The following is a 19,658-nucleotide window of genomic DNA, read 5'->3' on the forward strand; positions in this document are numbered from 1 at the left end:
AACGATAACAATAGTAACAACAACAACAAAACCTCCTGTGCTTATTCCGGGATGGACACGCCACTCCTATACGAATGGGGAAGGAAAACCTGTCAGGCAGAACAACAGGACTCCAACGAACAGATAAGAGAACAGATGGGGGTGATTAGCCCGCTGCTTCCCCTTTGGGAAGGAAGTGCTGCAGAGACACCTCCCATCCTCCAGAGGGCAGTGTTATTACAGAGCGGTTGCTTGGGTAGATAAAGGTACAAGATAAGAACTGGTACCATTTTGTCTTTTTTGGGCACAGATGGCTCTGTTATCCAAATCTTTCTGTATCCAGTCTCAGCTGCATCCCCATACCACTTTCATAACAAGAGCTTCGGTGTGGAAGAAAGTAAAGAGAGCTGAGCTTGAAACTTGTTCCCCAAGCCCCATCCCAATTTTTAGCTCTGCTATATTGAGCAAGGTACTTCCTGTCTCCCTAACTCAGTTTCTTCATGTATGAAGGAGAATATTAGCAATGTCTACCTCATAGGGTTGATGTAATATGAAAGGAAATCCTACCTATCCAGGGGAAGTGCCTAGTTTTAAGTATGGAACTATGTTCCCTTCCAAAGTTACTTTCTCATCTAAATTCCTCTTGTTATAATTAGGGTTTATCTGCTAATCGTTTGCCCTCCATGATGGGAAATTACCCCTGGAATAGAATCATTAGATTGAACTACAGGGAACTGTCAATATTTAACATTACTGATTTACTAAATGGCGATTTCATATGGTTCAACATAATACAAAAGCAGTCACAAACCCAATGCAGGAGAAAGCAGCTTCCCTTTGACACTGGTTCTGAAACACATCTGAACAGCTTATTATGATTACATTTGGGAAAGGTAAGACCTTTAGTAGAGGAACAAACACTTTTTCATCACAAGTAAACTAACATTTGTTATCTACTTCCAGCTTACAGAGTGCTTTGTGTAAATATAATTTCCCTTAACTCACAACAACACTGGGGATGGATGTCAGCACACAGCTTTTCACACACTATTCGGAGTGTCACTGCGGGTATGCCCTAGAGTTGTGGGGTGTATAATGGTCTACCATGGTTCCAGTCTGCATGTCCACACACTAAAGAGTATTTCAATTAACAAAAAGAATAATGTCAAGAAAGCCCTGCCACTCACTGTGTAGGATGGATCAGATAAGACGTAGTTCCACAAACACTAGGATGAAGTGCACAGATGCCCAGGGACAACCCAGCTTTCAAGTGTCCAGCACTTTTGACAAGGACAAGAGGTCCTTGCACTCCCACAGCTTTCTATTGGTTGAAACTATTGTTAATTTCAGCGTGGCAGTCTGAGGCACCATTCAAGTTTCAGTCTTGAGTTATCTTCCATGCATAAAGACACCAGAAAAAAAAAAAAATCTACTACAGAACCCAAACAGATGAGAACTCCCCAACTGATTTATTTCATGTCCTCAAAGAAAACAACTGTGACAGTTCTGCAGGTGTCATCATACCTGCCCTTTGTTCATTCTCTCTTGCAATAACTTTTTTTTTTTTTTTTTTTTGCGGTACGCGGGCCTCTCACTGTTGTGGCCTCTCCCGTTGCGGAGCACAGGCTCAGCGGCCATGGCTCACGGGCCCAGCCGCTCCGCAGCCTGTGGGATCTTCCCGGACCGGGGCACGAACCCGTGTCCCCTGCATCGGCAGGTGGACTCTCAACCATTGTGCCACCTGGGAAGCCTCGCAATAACTTTTTTACGTTTCATTGAGTACCTACTATGTGCCAGGCTCTGTTTGAGGACAAGGGTCAGCAAACGACAAGCCCGAGGGCCAACTCTGGCCCCCACTCTGTTTCAGTAACTAAAGTTTATGGAACCCAGCCGCACTCATGCATTTACATGTTGTGTATGGCTGCTTTCTGGCAGAACTGAGTAGCTGTGACAGAAATCATGTGACCCACAAAGCCAAAAATATTTGCTCTCCGGCCATTGAGAGGAAAAGTTTGCTGACTCTATTTTAGAGAAAGAGGATACAGCATTAGAAAAGAGAAACAAAGTCCCCATGTGTCTTGAGAGGCTCCTGTTTAGAAGATCGCACTGGACGCACTCTTATTACTTAAACTAAGGGGCAGACCAAGTTTGACCCGTGGGATCAAAGTCAATGCCACTGCTGAGGGCTTATAAGGAACAAGAAAAGGGATGACAGGTGTGGAGACAGATGTGCAAGAGGGGGTTAGAGAAAGGATTAGTTAATGTGGAAACCAGCTGGAACAGGCAGGCCACAGGGATTCCCACCGAGGGGCACCCAAACCTTTGGCTGGGTTAGGTGGCATTCGTATCAGAATCACCTGGAGATATCAGTAAACGTGCAGGCTACTGGGCCCCACTCAGGAATCTGAATTTGAGTTCCAGAGGTGTGGTCGAGCTTCCACATTCTTAGCAGGTGCCCCCAGGTGATGCTGAAGCAGGCTCAGGTTTGAAAAGCGCTGGATTAGCGTTGAGTTTTAGTGAGCAGTCGGAGGTGCTCCCCACGAGGTCTGGCCTGAAGTCCACTCATGGCAGGTGAGAAGGGGAAAGAACCGGGGCACAGACACACAGAGGTAGATGCAGTGAAAAGGCAGTTTATTGTCTATTAATACTGTACAGAGGAACAGACAGAAGCCACAAGTACAGCATCGGCTGTCGCTGGCAGTGTTATTTCTGAAGTCGGTTTTTGTTTTGTTTTTCATCTGAAGGAGACAGAACAGTCAAAGTACACTTCAGGTTACAAAGTACAGCAGCTATAGCCCAGCAAGTCTAATTCAGAGTAAGCACAACAGGCTCCCAACCCACCCGCAATCAACCACCAAATGGATATATTTACAGTGATGTCACTCACCCCGAGTGAGCTGCTAAAGCCAAACATTCCAATCAACAACCTACATTCACTGAAAGCTGCATCAGACACAACATTTTCTGGAACCCCTGTATGATGTTGACTCTTTTAAGTCAGGAGTTTGAGAGGAGGAAAGAATGTTCCAGAACCCCACAAAGGACAGGACTCTTTTCACTTGCCAGAATGGGATTTGACAGAATTGGAGTTGGAGCCACACACAGACCAGTTGAGATCAGGCATTGCCCGGTGGTCTCTTTGTACATAAACACTTGTTGCAAAACCAAGTGACTGGATGTCTGCCTGACCACCTCATCTTGAAACGCGAGGTTCCCGTAGTAACAAGGGGCTAGGGCACACGGCCTCTCCCTACCACCCTCAGGCAATTGCATAGTTCTTTCATTTCTGGAGCTGTTGCCATGACACTACGGTTGACAGTTGGGCCTGAATTGGGCCTGTTGGAGGGATTCTGATGATGAAAAAACTAAAATGGTTGGCCTGGGAACCAGAGAGGTTATTTTTCTTGAAATGGAGAGTGTGTTTAAGACCTTGCCTTGTTGGAAAAAGGCTCTTGGTCTTTTAGGGTAGTAGAAAAAGATCCCATCCTAGGAAAAGATGCTGCTTGGAAGGAGAATCTAACAGGAAGAGGGAGCAGATTCTTAGGCTTGACCTCTGACCTCTGGTGTCAGCCAGACAGATGAACAGGTGTGGGTGAAGATCTTCACGAACCTGAGTGTGACCGTGATGGGAACTCGAGGATTTGGCAGAAAATTGAGGAAAAAAATCCAAGAACTCTTAAAAATTCAGTATCTCCTTTATGGATGGATAAGGATAATTCTTTCCAGTCTCTACTTAACTCTGAAAATAGGATGCAGCCTCACTGATATTTACAAGGTCAAGAACTCCTGGTAGCTTTTATATTGTTTATGCATATCGTGTACATTATGTAGATGGTCAGATGCTTCTGACTCACCATTTTGCATGTGTTACTCAAATGTACCATAGTGAGTGGTCCCTTAACTTCAAATGTAGCAATTACTCCTTGAATATGTGAAAGAGTTGAACTTAGATAACTGCTGGGCTTAGCTTTCATTTAAAACAGCTCCTTTAAAACAGCTATCTCCTTCCAAAAGATCGTTCTGTATTATTAAAGGTGTGGCTCAGAGAGCTATCAAGCCATATAACAGGTTGTCTAATGACAGGTATAGAAAGCTGGATCGTACAACCTAGGACTATTGGGAAACACTGGATTTCATGCAGTGCTGGTGCCAGGGCAGGTCATGGGACCTTTGTTCATGCCCCCCCAAGGTCTGGGCTAGTGCTATAGAACTCGCCAGAAAGTTACCTTAATGGAATGGAGAAATAATCAATCAAGGGTGCTCTCAAACTCAAGCTTCATAATGCATCTAAATTTCATTACAAAAATATTTTTCCTTAAAAAAATACATAAATGTAAACTATTCCATTTCTATAATCACTCCCTACTCCCATGTATATCATGCCACTCGTCTTACACTAGAATGAATGGGCACACCCCTCAGGTAAGGCTCCATCACACCATTTGAGTCCATCTCTCTCGCTTTTTCAAGCTATGCCAATTGTGCTTAAAAATATGCTCCCAGACCCAGGTAGGGGGGTCCACAAGTTCACCTCCCTTACAGTGGGAAGGACTGCAGGAGGTCACACATTGCATGAAGCCCACCCCAGGAATGTCAGAGTGGGACAGTGCAGGCTCAGAAGGGAATACAAGGAAGTATTTGGTTGGTAAACATGCAGAGGCAATGCCCAAGCTCTGCCTACTTTATTCCACCTGGGCCAGACCTGCAAGGTTCTGCCTCAGGCTCCTGGGATGAAATTCACAGCTCTGAAGAGGGCTGGGTAGGGGTGGGGAAGAGAATGTTGTGTTCATACAGCTTTGGAATACAAACTGTGATTCTGAAAGGATAGAAAAGAACATAAACAGCGATGCTAAGGCAAACTTTCAAATGGCACATCAGAACTCTTTTTTTTTTTTTTTGTCATTCGTTTTGTTAACATCACAAGGCAGATACATTCTGTAAACATATATACCATACAGTACGTTAACCATAGGGGGGGAAAGAAAAAGCCACCCTGTCATTCTTTTCTGTCTGTATTTTCTGTTCTTTTACTCCAGAAGGACTGCCTGAAGTCTAGAGGGAATTTTGTGGTTCATAAGATGTACTTTTCTTTTAATAAAAATGCAATGACTTGCAAAAAAATAGCCCCAGGTGACTAGTAAGAGGCAATATGGGGAGAAGGTGAACCTGTAGAAACTTAGAAAATAGTCACAAAATATTAAAAAGTCATTAATTTCAGGAAACATTTTGTTTCCCTGCTTAGTAAAAGAGAGCACTGAAAAATTTTTACAAAAGTTAAGGCTGTCCAGATCTTCGATGCAGAAAGTTTGTGGTTCCCCAAAGATATATATTTTCACATTGAAAGCAAGTTTTTCTGTGCTACAGTTCCGACCTTTTTATTTTAGACTGGAGAGGAGAGGGGACACAGAGGCCTATTTAAGTCATATAAAAATTAAGGGGTAGGGGATGAGGTTGGTCTAAGGATCCCCAGGGAGACTGCTCTTTGAAACGTTCAGGATGTAATCTTTATTCTAGCCTTTTCTACATTCAAATAATAAGTATTTTGGTTTTAAAATGGAGATTTTTATCATGTGGTTTGCTGAAGCTATGAAAATAGAGACACATAACAGCATCGTGCTCCTCATACGAGATGGATTTTTCTTTTTCCCTAGAAAATGCGGGGTAGTTTTCCTGATTAGACCAGAAGAGGTCTACACAATGAAGGCGAACTGGCAGCAGGAATCCCAGATGCCATCTTGTGCATTACTTGGAGATGTTTTGCGATATATACCATCACTCCGTGTACCTGCTGGGTTGTACTATCCAATAGGACAAAAGATACCTTCTGGCTCTATCCTAATCGGTGGAGCGACATATACCTTGATTATCAACTGAGGAGCTTCTAAAAGACTGCATATTTACACAGTTTCTGAAACTTTTAACTATGCTGAGAACTCATGGTTTCAATAATGAAGGTACATGTCGCGAAAGTACAACATAAAACTGCTCTCGCCTTGAAATGGTTTTTGTTGTAAACAAAATAACATTGCAGGAGATGAGAATATTCCCACAAGGAATGGGCCCTTTGGTGGGTTAAACTCCACAAGTGGGTCTGGTGACAAACAGAGATGGCTGAGCTTCTAGATTTTAAGTAAGAACAAAAGAAATCCTCCGTGCATATTCTGTCTATGTTCATCTGTGTTTTACATTGACAGGGTTAGTTTCTTAAAAAGGAAGAACTTGTTTAGTGGTTCAGTTTTTGCCTCTATCGCCATATTCCCGCCACCTCTTTTGCTACCCACTGGTTCACTGGCATTAAATAAATGGTGTTTGTCAAGGACGTTCTGTGGTCCCTTGAAATGATATTCTGCAGGAAGTGAAAAGAAATAAGCTGTTTTCAGACTTGGCCTCAACATTTTGCTCCAGAGACGATATCGTAACTCTAGGAAATTATATAGAGATGGTTTCCCCCTTTTATAAAAACTTGCCCCTAACCAAAATAAAAAGCCTCCTTGCATGTAGGAAAAACATTTATCACCAGAAAGTAAAATGGACTAGGTGGGAACCTGAAGCAGATAACGCGTCATTAACATTTCAGAAAGAGTCAAAGCAAATGAACTCTAGCATTTGAGTTTTCTGAAAGCCTTTGAATAATTTTAGGAAACCATGTTTGGGGTTTACCCAGAAAAGAATTCCCTAGCCCCTCGTCCTCTCTACTGCCAATATTGAGTGATGTCGCTGGACACTGTCAAATCACTTTTAGAGGCAAATGATTTTGCTTATATAAGGAACATAATATAATTGTGGGTAAACGAGGCACAAGGTAAAAAAAGAACACCCCTTAATTTTGTCCTACTGCACATTGAAGAGAAAAAAAAAAGTCAAGGGTATACAAGTCATCAAGATTTTTCAGGATATCTAAGGTTTATCATTTTAACTCTTAAAGGATCTTTAACTCCATGCCATTGAGAACCTGTTTTAAGCAAATGCAGTGACCCTCTTTTCCCTCTTTCTCCTCTTTCCATTTAAAGGGTTCTGAGTATGTGATTTGAAAAGAAAGTCCAACTAACCATGAGCTCAAAAATGATCATGGTTTTGCAGCTTTATTACTGATTCTCTAATTAGTCTGGTGACGTAAGTCAATACCCTGTATTTCTGAAGGGCGTGATACCATACATAATAAAGTGTTTACAGAGACAATGCCAGTACCAGCAGGGAAGGCAGAATCTTCACAATCACAACTCTGTTTATATTTTCACTATGAAGGGTAGTTCCTTTTCTCTGCAGATGGGATTATAGGTCTCATCCCATAAAAGCACTGGCTGAAGCTGAACCTCCCACTGCAATAGGAAAATGAGGCAAGCTATACAAACACATACGCCATATTCAAACACACCTTCGTTTACTGTGGCCACACATCATTTTAATAAACGTAACACATCTTACTTGAAAAACCATTTAAATGATAAGCTTTACCAGTAAAAGTAGAGAGAGAACTCTCACAAAATTTGCTAATCCCTATACTAATTATTGATAAATGAGAGCGCATATTATCATTGGTCTTTTAAATCTCACGTGTGGTTTTGTAGTGAGAGGTAAAGACCATTTTATTCATGAGAAACTAACTCACTGATGGAAGTGTAAGTCAGGGAATGATCTGTCCTGAAAGACTCTGCTTCTGTTTATCAAAAGTACGCCCAAGGCTAAATTCTATCATTCCACTCACTAACTGTGCTTTTAAAAACAAACTGAATAGTCTTTTCATCCCCAAATGAGTAAAAATAGGATAAGCTATGGGAAACTTTTAGATCGTTTCTTTCTAAATAAATTATTAAAATCAGAGATTGTCCAAAACATTGAAGCTGCTTTCTTTTTCGCTGTAAATAGGTTTCTCTGGACTGTCTTCTTCTTCTTTTTTTTTTAACCTTTAAATGATGCTAAAATGACCATTTGCTGAGGAGCATGAAGCTGAAAGTTTATAGGCAGCAAAACCAGATATTATTTCTAGATAATAGAACAGTTTTATTCAAAAAAAGCTTCTTTGCTGAACCTGAGATTTAGAGATAATTCCCTCAGCTGTTCAAAACCAAGCCATGGATGGAATTATCTTAGAAAGTAGAACTTAGCTTGTTATTTTTTTCCTTCTTTAACTTTTTTTGGTTTATATATTGGTGATAAAACGACTTACTTCGTGCTCGTTAAAAATGTAATTATTTGGGAAAGATTAACTTTGAAAATTAAAAAATATTGTTTTTCCCCCTTTTAATTGGAATAAATATAAGTTCAAGCTAAAAAATTAAAAATAATAATAGATTTAGCACTAAGATAGCTATTTAGGACAAATTGAGTTGGTTCTGTAATAAAATTCTCTTAAAGGTTGCCTTACTTTTCCCTCATCTACTTTCCACAGAAGTTAAACTTGATGTAGTACATCTTACCATATGTTTTTTGAAACTAGGTTCTATGGAACGTAGATAATTTTGTGAATTATCTGCAATAATGCTATGAACATTTGGGCAAAAAACTTAAAAGATATCTCTGTTTTAAAATCAATTCAGGGCTTCCCTGGTGGCGCAGTGGTTGAGAGTCCGCCTGCTGATGTAACAGACACGGGTTCGTGCCCCCGTAGGGAAGATCCCACATGCCGCGGAGCGGCTGGGCCCGTGAGCCATGGCCGCTGAGCCTGCGCGTCCGGAGCCTGTGCTCCGCAACGGGAGAGGCCACAACAGTGAGAGGCCCGTGTACCGCAAAAAATAAAAAAAATCAATTCAAATGTTACAGCTTTATTTCATTACTCTATTATTATTTTACTATATTGCTTCCCTTTGGTTTTATTATACCTGTGGCTCTTTGCTTTGGGGCAATGCTAAGAATTGTTCATTGTGTTCTAGATAAAAACCATCCTTTGATGTTCTGGAATCTTCAGAAGTTGAAGAAACAATGCTTGAAGAAGCTCAGCTATGTGCCACTCACTTAATCAGTACTTGTGGAACGAATTAAAATACTTAAGGTGAGAAGATAGGTCTTTCTTCCTCTTTTAAACATTTTTTACATTTTAAAGTTCAATTCTGTGGGGTGGGTAAACCTACATGGTGATGATACGCGAAATATTCTCTTTCTCATGGGGACACAAAGAAAAGAGTCCAGATGGAAGGCTCTGGAATCAATGGGGCAGGTGAGATGAAGAGTTAATTCAGGAACAGCACCGTCCACAATGGAGCGGAAGCATCACAGCAACCACTGTAGGTCAGAAGGACTGTTTTAGAAATATGGTCACTATAGAGAAACTCCTCAAAATGACCCCTTCGTTGAAAACAGATGAACATGATCAGAAAAATCCGTGAAAAAGAAAACAATATAAAAATTTACACTCTTTTGTTTTAGAGAATAGAAGCAAGGCTCATGGGTTCGCCTAACTTTGGAGATCACAGCTGATGCTCAAAACAATGCTTGTTTCATGTCCTTAGAAAGTTAAAAATGGTGCTTCTTATATAAAGGGTCCATCAGTTAAGTCATAGAAAGAGAGACAGCTGCTGATGGGCAGGTTATGGAATCAGTCCCTACAATTCAGTTATGACAAGCACTGGGTTCTTTTCTTTTACATCAGTTTCATTTGTTTTAACAGAAAGCCAGAGATGCACAATACTGTAACCTGGAAGCTTATATAAGGCAGCAGAAAGCATCACCCTAGACTGGACAGACTAAGTAAGGTCTACTTTTGGCTACACTAGCAACTGGCTAGAGCCCATAGCATTTTGCCACATGAGATATAAAAGCAAGGATCCACAGCGAGGGAGGCAAGTGAGAAATCAGTGACGTGGTGATGTGTGACTACATGATAGGAACACACGACAAAATGAAACCCCCGATGCCCATGGATTCAATTCCAGTCAAGTGAATTAAGGCTACTAGATCACTGGCTGCTAGGAAGAGTCCATTCCAATCGAGCAGTAAGGAACCGATTCCCTCTTGAAGACACAAGGAAAGGTTTAGAGGAAAAGCAAGTTCTTGGAAAGAGTGAAGCACACACATGCACGTTGTCTCTGAGCTGAGGAAACTGGAGAAAAAAAAACGAAAGGGAAAAAAATAAGAGGGATCAAAGCAATCCAACTGCAAGGCAAGGCAGGTGTTTGCTTCCAGTTCACAGTATCGCAGTTAGTGGTACAGGGAGGTCTACGTAAGTGGTGGAGAGCACAAAGGCTGCCCAGAAGAAAAGGGAAGAAAGAAGTGGTCACATGACAACACAGCATTGACAGCGCTTTTTCTTTTGGGTACCTGGGGCTGGCTCCGTGGCCAGGCTTTCTTCCTTCCCTTCGGGGGATGAGGGCTCTGTGGTGTCTGAGACGGGTCTCCCGGACACCAGCTCAGCTGCGTTCCCATCAATAGTGGACACATCTGTCACCGTCTTCTCCCTCAATGACTTCTCATCGTCTTCATCAATGAGGACCAACTCAGCCTTGATGGTTTCATCATAGCCTAGCACCTTCTTCGTCTCTTCTTCATCCTCGATATTTTGGTAGCCCATGAAAATCATGGTGACGGGCTGATCCAAGTTTGCCTCCGGCCCTTCAGTGCTGGGGGCTGGAGCCTGCTGCCCTGGGTTCCCAGAAGTATGATCTTTCCTAGACTTATGGACCATTTCTAACTTGGCTTCTTTGCAGAGCATATGTTCCTTAGGGTGGCTGAGGCTCCCATCTGCAACCACAGTCCTTTCTGACACGTACCCTCCTCTTAAGCTTGATTGTCCAGCCTTCTGAATAAGCTCTTCTACATCCTTTGAGCTTAATTTGTGCACTCCGTTTTCTACTATGGTGCCTCCTGAGTGCACCTCATACACTACTTTGGTACCATCATCAAAGACTTTGACTCCTCTCTGATGGACCCCCTCTGGGCCAATGGTGGATGTAGAGAGAATCTTGGTCTCTCCTGTTTGTTTGTCTTTCTCCACATTAATTTCCATGGCGTACACAGCTTGAATGAAAACAAGAGAAAGGAAGTGCATGTTACAACAAAAAAAGCCAGTGAATGGTTAATTGCCAAACAGACAAAAAAAAAGGTGCTGTGCCCTTTCTAGTCTAACTGCCAAGCATCTTGAGTGTTAGAGTGAGTGCACTGTGGACAGAGGTGGTTATATATGTGTTTTAACACAGCAGCTAAATGCACTGGGAAGACACATGTACAGAGTTACCATATCTCAATGGCACTCACACTTCCCAGGAAGATGAGCTAAAATAAGGCCACGAGCGACTGCTGAGATCCAGTGCGACACATTACAGGGAGGCTGTAACATGCAAGTTTACCTTGATCGTGAGCATACCTTAGGCTTACAGACAATTTTAAAGCCCTTGGTTAAGATGTAACCTAGTTCCAAAATCTTAAATCTCTTTTAAAAATTCTTTTACAGAGTGTTCTACTGCTCTTTAGACACTTCCCTTTTCTGTAATGAAGATTACACAAAGGGTTTTGCAGGTGGTACACGGCCATCCTCTACTGTACTCTAAAAGGGGATATTTATAAAAATTGAAAGCTATGAAAGGAGTCAGATTATAGGCTCTGTAAGCTTCAGTCACTTTGTTAGGTTTCTAAGATAAGAACTAGAAAAAGAACAGACTAGAGGTGGCGTCAACCCACGACACTGCAATTTGAGGACTATACTCACAGAAAGCCTCTTTCTTCCCCCATGCACGCACTGCCAAGTCCTCGAGATTCTGCCCCATACCTCCTTCCCACCTGCCGCCTTCTTTCTGTTCTACTGCCACCACTCAATCTGAGACACTACTTCCTCTTCCCTAGATATCACGAGAGCTTCCTACATGGAAGCTTCCTACATCGGACCTTCCCAGGTCCAATCTTGGCCTCTCCAACTCATCTCAAATCCTGCTGCTGGTCTGAGCTTCCTAAGAACCAGCTCTTTCCTGTCCTGTAGACTTACATGACACTCCATAATTTCAAATCTATTACCTCAGAGACTCCCTGTGAGGCACATGGCCTGGATGGGAGGGAACTGGGCCTCAGACCCACTGAGCCGACTGTCCCCAGACACCCTTTCCCTGAATGACCCACAGATACATCAAACACTGCAGCTGCAAAACTGAATCCATCTTCTCTCAAAACTCCCCCGTAGTCTTGGTATGAAGTAACACCAGCTCCACTACCTAGTCTTTCAAGCGAGAAGCCTCAGAATCATACCTGATTTTTCCTTTTCTTCCTAATTACCCAGAGTCAAACAACTGCTGAGACTAATTCTATTTCAGATCCATCCCCATGCATCTCCTCACCACTATCTCTATCACTACTGCCTTAGACCAGGCCCTCTTCGGCACAATTACCTGTGTTCGATTTTTAACTGCTACTTCTGTCTTTTCATCGCCAGTGGGCCAAAGACAGCTGAGGCCCCGTTTTGCATGGCCAGAGGAGCAAAGAATGGTCTTGACATTAAAAAAAAAAAAAAAAAAAGTTAAAAAAAAAGGAAGGAGGGAAAGAACTTAAGAAAGAGAAAAGGAAAGAAAGAATTTAAGAGAAAAGGAAAAAAAAAGATATGCAACAGAGACCATACGTGGTCCACAAAGTCTAAAATATTTATGATCTGGCCCTTTACAGAAAAAGTCAGCTGATCCCTGCTAGCCTAGGCTCCACCCTGCCCACAGAGCTACCTTACTTACAAACCTTCTGTTGGCTCCTGTGTCTGCAGAGGGTAAACACCAAACTCCTTAGCTTGGCATGTGATTACCTTTGGCATTTATCTGCAATCTTCCTTTCTTGTCTTGTCTTGCGGCCCCTCTCATTCCACATACGCTCCGGCCATAACAAAGTTCTCACTATTCCCAAGACATCCCCCCATTACTCATCCCTGTGCCTGCTGTCCCTCTGCCTAGACTGCCTTTTGTCCCTCCTCCACTGGCAGACCCTAGAGTCCCATGTCACACCTCTGCTGATCATGGCCGTTGAGTCCCTACCTCTTTCTGAAGAACTACAAGTTCCCCAACTGTGTTAAAAAGATCCAAACTATCTTTCCAATCACATATTTCATTGCTTCCTTCCCCTCTAGAGCGACCAAAAAACACCATCTCACACCTAACATTTCCTGATTTTAAGATTCCCTTCTCTTGAAAAGTCCTTCTTTTGAGTTTCTTTATATTCAAATATGACTCATCCATCGATGCCCAGGTCAACAGCGCCCTCTTCCATGAGCTTTCTTTGATCGTCCCATCTCTAAGTCATCCCTCTCTTCTCAAGATTCGCTGAACACTTCTTCTAAACCTCTCTGAAGGCACTTAACACTTTCCATGCAGTAATATAATTGTCTGTGGGAATGTTTTATTAGCTCCATAGATTCTTAGGATCCTTGAAGGCTAGTTTTTTGCCTGACGTCTATGATTCCCCCTCCCTCCCAACACCTACCTTAGAACCTTTTGTAGAAAAGGTACCTGCTATACATACCTGTGTAACAGTTGCTACTAACTGAGAAGTCTAACTTGTTGTTTTAATCTAGTCACAAGTACTTTATATAATTTGACACCAATGAAAAGGTACACACAGTGATTAATGTTTGTACTGGTTAAAAAAAATAGCCAACAGTATTATTCCATCTGCTTGTGTAATAAGATACAATCTGATCACGGTTAACACTTAACTAAAAAGATTTGAAGGAAAATCCAATGCTCGATTTTTCATTGTGTCTGTTTTGAAAGTTTCACTTGCTCAGCACAAAGATGTTGAGTTTCCTTAAGTGACACAATGGGAGGCCAACCAATATTTGTCATAAAGGTACATGAGATCACACAATGACGGTGATATCAAGAGAAATATCTGTTTCTGTTATTTCCTGATTTTCCACAAAATGTGTTAGCAAAGAAATAGAATAGGTATTTAAAATTTTGCAGGGGCTCCAAAAGCCCGTTCTTTAAATATTACATTTATATTAAAAAGCACAATTTGGGGTTAAAATCTTATGTCCTATCACTATTAACACACTCACGGGACATATTTATAAATAAGAAAGGTAATGATGATTGTCAGTTATAGATACAACACCGCAAACATCCAGTAATATATGAACCAAATGATATATTGAGCTGCAATCAATACGGAGTATGGAATAAAATATTTCTATTTTTATGTCCATATCTGATAGGATACAAATTATGAACATGGGAATCTTTAGGGATGTCCCTCTCTCACTCTGCCCACCAATGAGAATGCTGTCATTTTTGGTCCAATTTTCCCTTTTCTGCCATTATAATCCCCAACCTCATCTGGTCCTTGCCTGTTCCTAGAATCAGAGACTGGATTGAAAGGAGGGATGACGAGAAGGTCTTTGCTAGAACGGTTAAGTAGATCCATACAATAAAGAGTTGAGAAAGGAGGAGTTGGATGGAAGAGACAGTGAAAGCTGTGTGGGAGAAAGACAGGGAAGGAACATTCTGTGGCCGTGGATGACGCTTTGGAGAATTATATGTGGATGGAAGTAAAGGGAACATAAGTGCTTCTGGGTGGAGATGTGAATTGGATCCCTTTTAATATCCTTCAGGAAATATAGGTAAAGAGCAGAGTTTCTTTTTAGTGGGTTTTCTTTTTTTTGTCTGTGATTTTAAGCTGTATTTTGTTAAGTGTGACATGGCTCTGGAACTGAACCACAAGTGACATGGATTCATTAGGGTTACAGATTAATAGTTATATTTATATGTTATACACTGTTCTTTCAGTATTTCTAGAATCTGAGAGCAGAACACTTGAAGACATTTTTATAATAAAAGAAACCTAGATATGTTATGCCATAGAAGACAACATCCATATGTATTTTTTTTCCCCAGATAAGATGTTGGGCTTCAAAGGAACCACATATTTTTAGCAGGTTTCTTCAGGTTTGGTCTCACATACCTTGTCTGCCTTCACTCTCTTCTCTAGTAAGGGGGAGCCAGGCAAACACTTCGAGAAGCTCTGGTTCACACAAAGGCAATATTTTTGTTTGTTTGTTTGTTTCCAGATTTATTGAGATATTGTTGACATATAACATATGTAAGTTTAAGATGTACAATGTGATGATTCAACATACATATATACTGCAAAATGATTACCAAAATAAGGTTAGTTAACCCATTCACCCCCTCACATAACTGCCATTTTTAGGGCTGATAACTTTAAACTTCTACTCTCTTAAGACAATACTTAGACTTTATGGATACATATATGAGAATGTTATTAGACATTCAGAAAACCACACAGGAAGTGTGAACATTTATCTTAAATGTGTTGTTTATGAATAAGTATTTCTATTTTGCTCCAGTTCTCAGCCAATAATATCCCAAATGTGAACGAGGGTGGATATGAACCAGTAGGAAAATAAGACTTACATTTTAAATTCAACATTTTGTTTACGAGGCATGCACACAATTTTTAAAACACTTCTGCTTTTTACTCCTGCCAAGTAGCGTATACCAAAGACCTCTCCTCTCCCTTACATCATGCCCTCATCTCTAACCACAAAGAACACTCTGGAATCTGCCCTTTTCTTTCCTCAAGGCTCCCCATGCCACAGGTACACAGTGATGAGGATCGTTAAGGGCTTGTTATCTAAGCTCATCTTACTGAAAAAAAATGAGGAGGGTGGTACTGCTCAGGGGAGGAAACTTTCTGGGGAGCCCTTGAAAGAGATTTTGAAAGAGCCCCATGAACAAAAAGAAAAGTATTTGAGGAAGGACCAGGAGACAGAGAAAAAAGAAAGAAGACAGTCCAATGGACATCGCAATGATGGGATGACTGAAATTTGGAAGTACGTCTTTATAAAATGATATATTTAATTATCGCACCTGACACAAGTAAGGAGAGGGGGGCACCAACTGGCATGATTCCATTTCAGGATCGAGACAAGTGCACACAAGACAGGACTCTGCACTCTGTAAGGACAGTCACTTCCTTTGACTCACTGTGACCAGTGGGCAGAAGAATAAGGCTGAGGGTCCACGTGTAAAGTATAAAAAGACACGCCCCACTGTCATCAGTCAGTAAGATGGGAGGTGTCGGGGGAGGGAGAAAGATAGTAACTCTGAATTCCTATTCAAGTCACATCCCAATTTGGGGCCTCATTTTTCCCATTTGTACAATGAAGGGTATTTTTTTTTTAATTGAAGTATAGTTGATTTACAATGTTGTGTTAGTTTCGGGTGAACAGCAAAGTGATTCAGTTATACAAATACATATATATACATATATACACATATATGTGTGTGTGTGTGTATAAATATATATATATATATATATATATGGTATCCAGCTTTGATATTCCATGGTGCCATGAACAGCCTGTGTGGCTTGTGAGTCAGTGATGTGTCAAGTACTAGACGAGGGTGATTGACAGCCAGACCAGGACCACCACCCAGCGGTGAGATCACCCCAATATAATGATCGTCAAGTAGCTGGCATTACACATGGAATGTGGAAGAGAAACAATACATATGCTTGGCTTATTGAATGAACATACACATGTACAGTCTTACCCCTTTGAGTATATGATTATACATATACATGTATGTTCACTCCTTTTCTTGAGGTTGGAGATATAAAATTGGCATTGTGATGTCAATAACAATGAAAATGAGGACATTCATTCAGAGTGGACCCTCCCTCTCATCCCAGAGGGCAATCTCTAACTTCAAAGACCAGTAATCAAACATTTCTTCGAATCAACTGTTTTCCCAAGACACTGTGGTTTCAACAAAAATAAGTCAGCAAGGGCACGATGCTGAAGGACAACAAAGGCCAAAGCCGATTCTCATATCGATTTTGCTTCAGTCTTTTTGGTCAAGAAGGGCAGTTTTCAGCCTGAAAAGTGCCAGAAAGAAATTGCTAAGAGGTCATTGAAACCCAGATGAGTAGAGAAGACTGGAAAATGATAAAGCACCCAGGGATACACATGCTGTCAGTGCTTTTGGCCCTGGGCCCCAGTTCCCGTATCAATGAATTTGTCTCAAGGATTTTATATACCAGGAAAGGCGCTGGAGGCAGTGACTCAAAGTTCTGATTTTCAAACATGAGAAGGAAGGAATTCCATAAACTACATAGAAACAGCTTGACATCAGGGCTGGCTGAATTCTAGAGTTAATTTTCAAAGAGCAGAAGCTAGGCACATGAATCTCATTTTCTTTTCTCTTCAAGGTCTCTAGGCAGATTAGGCAAATGTCAGAGATACAGCATATCTGGATCATCAGAAAGTCCCTATGTCCTTAAGCTGTCAAGGCAGAAACACGTGCCTTGAATATCAGGACGATTGCCAGAACTTGTCACTGGTTGAAGGGCCATGCCCCATAGGTGCCGCGTGAGGATTCCCAAGGGCCAGGAGATCCCTAACGGCGAGCTGCAGGCCTCTGACTTTGGTTCCAACTGTTCAACGTCTTTATCAGGGAAATGATGATAAATAATGCAAGTGTGCTTTTCAGATCTGAGACGATAATTAACTGAGAGGAAAAGTTAGTGTCTTCGGAGCCACAATCGCAAGCTGTAAAAACCCGGACAACAGAGAAGACAGTTTTCTCCTTTCAGAACTGTTAAACCCTTTATTCAAATGAAATCTAATGCAGAAATACAATATGGAAACACAAGCGCCGGGGAGCTGCTGTGCTTGAAATGGGAGAGAACACCAGGGACCTGACTGCCAAGTCCCCTCACCTCAAGCCCTCCCCACCTTCCGGAGGCTCCTCAGTGACCTCAGGCCCCCGACACTCCCGAGGGACACTTTAACAAGGAGAAATTTAATAGTCATATGAAATCTCCCAAGGCCGACAGATGCATAGCTCATCCTTACTTTTGCCTCTTGAGATTAGAAATAGAGGATTTTGTGGGTTCTTCTGCACGTGATAAGGTGAAGCGGTATGTGTGCAGTTGTGGGGAACAGACCGCTCGTCGCCACTGAAATGATTCTGGAGTGATGAGTCCACTGGACAAAGGAAAGGAGGCCCAGTGGTGGCGCATGTCGCATACCTCTGAGGCTTTACCTTAGACCCGAAGCTGGAAGGCTATGATGGCAACCAAGTGAGTCACATGGTCTGTGGCATCAAGCCCCGCTCTGTGGGGTGACAGGCTCAGCCCAGAGTGCACATGCTCGGCAGCTCTGAGCCTCGTACTTCAGAGACAAAGTGGGGAGCGTTCAGAGGGGGACACGCATGGCAGAGGGTGTCAAAGCAACCTTATCATCTCAGGACCAGCTGAAGAAACCGCGGCTGTGGGTGTTAAGGAGATGGAAAGTGAGGACCTGGGAAAGACAGGACCTGACTGCCATTTTCAACTACTTACAGGGAAATCAGAACTTAGGTTTGTTCTGAGGGGCTCCAGAGGGCAGGATAAGGGCCAATGGGTAGAAGATGAAGGCAGCAGACTAACGAGAGTTCCACCAGAGGAAGCACTTCCCAATTGTCAGAACCAATTATAGACAGGATGGGCCACCTGGAGGGAGACCCAGTCTCATGGTGGGTGACTGTGGTTTTTGAGGGCCTCTTTGCAGGGCTTCTATCCCCCGGATTCCATGTTTGAATGAGGGATTGGAATAGATGCTTCCTGAATCTGCAAAGCAATGATTCTAAATAAATTCCCATTTATACAGAATCTAAAACCTCCCAAACTCCAAACAATCGGATATTTGTCATAATACTGAGTAATGACCGGTGACATTTATTAAAATGGCCCTAAGATTGCACACATTTCCAAAAGGACGTTCCTAAAGCAAGATGGATTATATCTAGGAGAAAGAATTCCATTAATGGTGAGCGCCATTGATTTGCATGCCATTCACGCTCTGAGTAGTCACCGTTAGCATAACTGACAATTAATCTGGATGTTCTACTTCAAAAACAGCCTGGGCAAAGCAGTTAACCACATCAAAGGCAATTCCTTTCAAGACTCTGCGTCTGTGTATTTCCACAGGAGATACATTTATGCAAATTAGTTCTTAACTAATAAACAGAAGTACACGTAAGCTTATTTTTTAGAAGATTTTGAGCACACAATACTTCTTAAAAAATGCCTTTGCTACTTGGATCTTTATGTTTTTACAGTATCTCTGAAGACGAAGGATGCTAGCTTGTAATAGTATGTGTATTCTTAGGCACACAGCACTACAATCCCAGCAACAGAACACTCTTGAACTTTCTATTGCTTGTCTACCGATCCTTTTCATATCTCTTAAAAATCAGTCCCCCCACACTAACCCTACCCCACCTCCATGAGCCGATCCATTAGCTGGGTCATACTGCATGTCCTGTGAGGTGCAGAAACATGTGGAAAGGGGCTGCAAAGCTGTTTACGCACAGCTATTGGGAACTACCAACACTCATAACAAGCAGGGAGGTATGTGACTTTTGAAGAGTTATTGTCCCCAGCTGGTCTCAGAAGTGCATTCTGGAGCATTTAAAAGAATCCACAGCTTAAGTCACTGCCAATGGTTCCTTTGTAGCATGACTGTAGGCTGCAAGTCTGGCTTATCCTTTAACTATCCGGGGATCTGTTGGCCTGGCCTGGGTTTGACCAGACACAATTTACAGTCCTCCCCGCCCCCCCCACCCCCCAACTCTAGAACCCCGTGAGTCTGTATGTAAAAGTAACATGATGCTAGGATGTTTACAGAGACACTCGGTAGATACTGAAATTTAGCCAGTGCGCGTGACAATTATGTCAATACTTGCTTGCCCTTTTATTTTACTTTTATATTA

The 19,658-nt window shown here is 42.0% G+C and overlaps 1 protein-coding gene across 7 annotated transcripts in view; it reads right to left on the reverse strand.

Moving 5' to 3' along the window:
• The window catches only part of PALM2AKAP2 (PALM2 and AKAP2 fusion), a 356,275-nt gene that overhangs the window by 193,016 nt on the left and 143,601 nt on the right, over window positions 1-19,658 (reverse strand). For 4 of the 7 annotated variants that reach the window (XM_060014348.1, XM_060014346.1, XM_060014347.1 and 1 more), the window contains one exon: window positions 10,234-10,929. The exons of 2 other annotated variants lie outside the window; for them this stretch is intronic. In XM_060014348.1, the coding sequence (XP_059870331.1) occupies window positions 10,234-10,929 (696 nt within the window). Of the gene's footprint in view, window positions 1-10,233; window positions 10,930-12,287; window positions 13,383-19,658 lie in introns of those variants that run through there. One more of the 7 variants, XM_060014349.1, reaches the window with a different exon arrangement.

This window comes from Delphinus delphis, chromosome 6 (assembly GCF_949987515.2).
Source record: "Delphinus delphis chromosome 6, mDelDel1.2, whole genome shotgun sequence".
Classification (NCBI taxonomy): domain Eukaryota; kingdom Metazoa; phylum Chordata; class Mammalia; order Artiodactyla; family Delphinidae; genus Delphinus; species Delphinus delphis.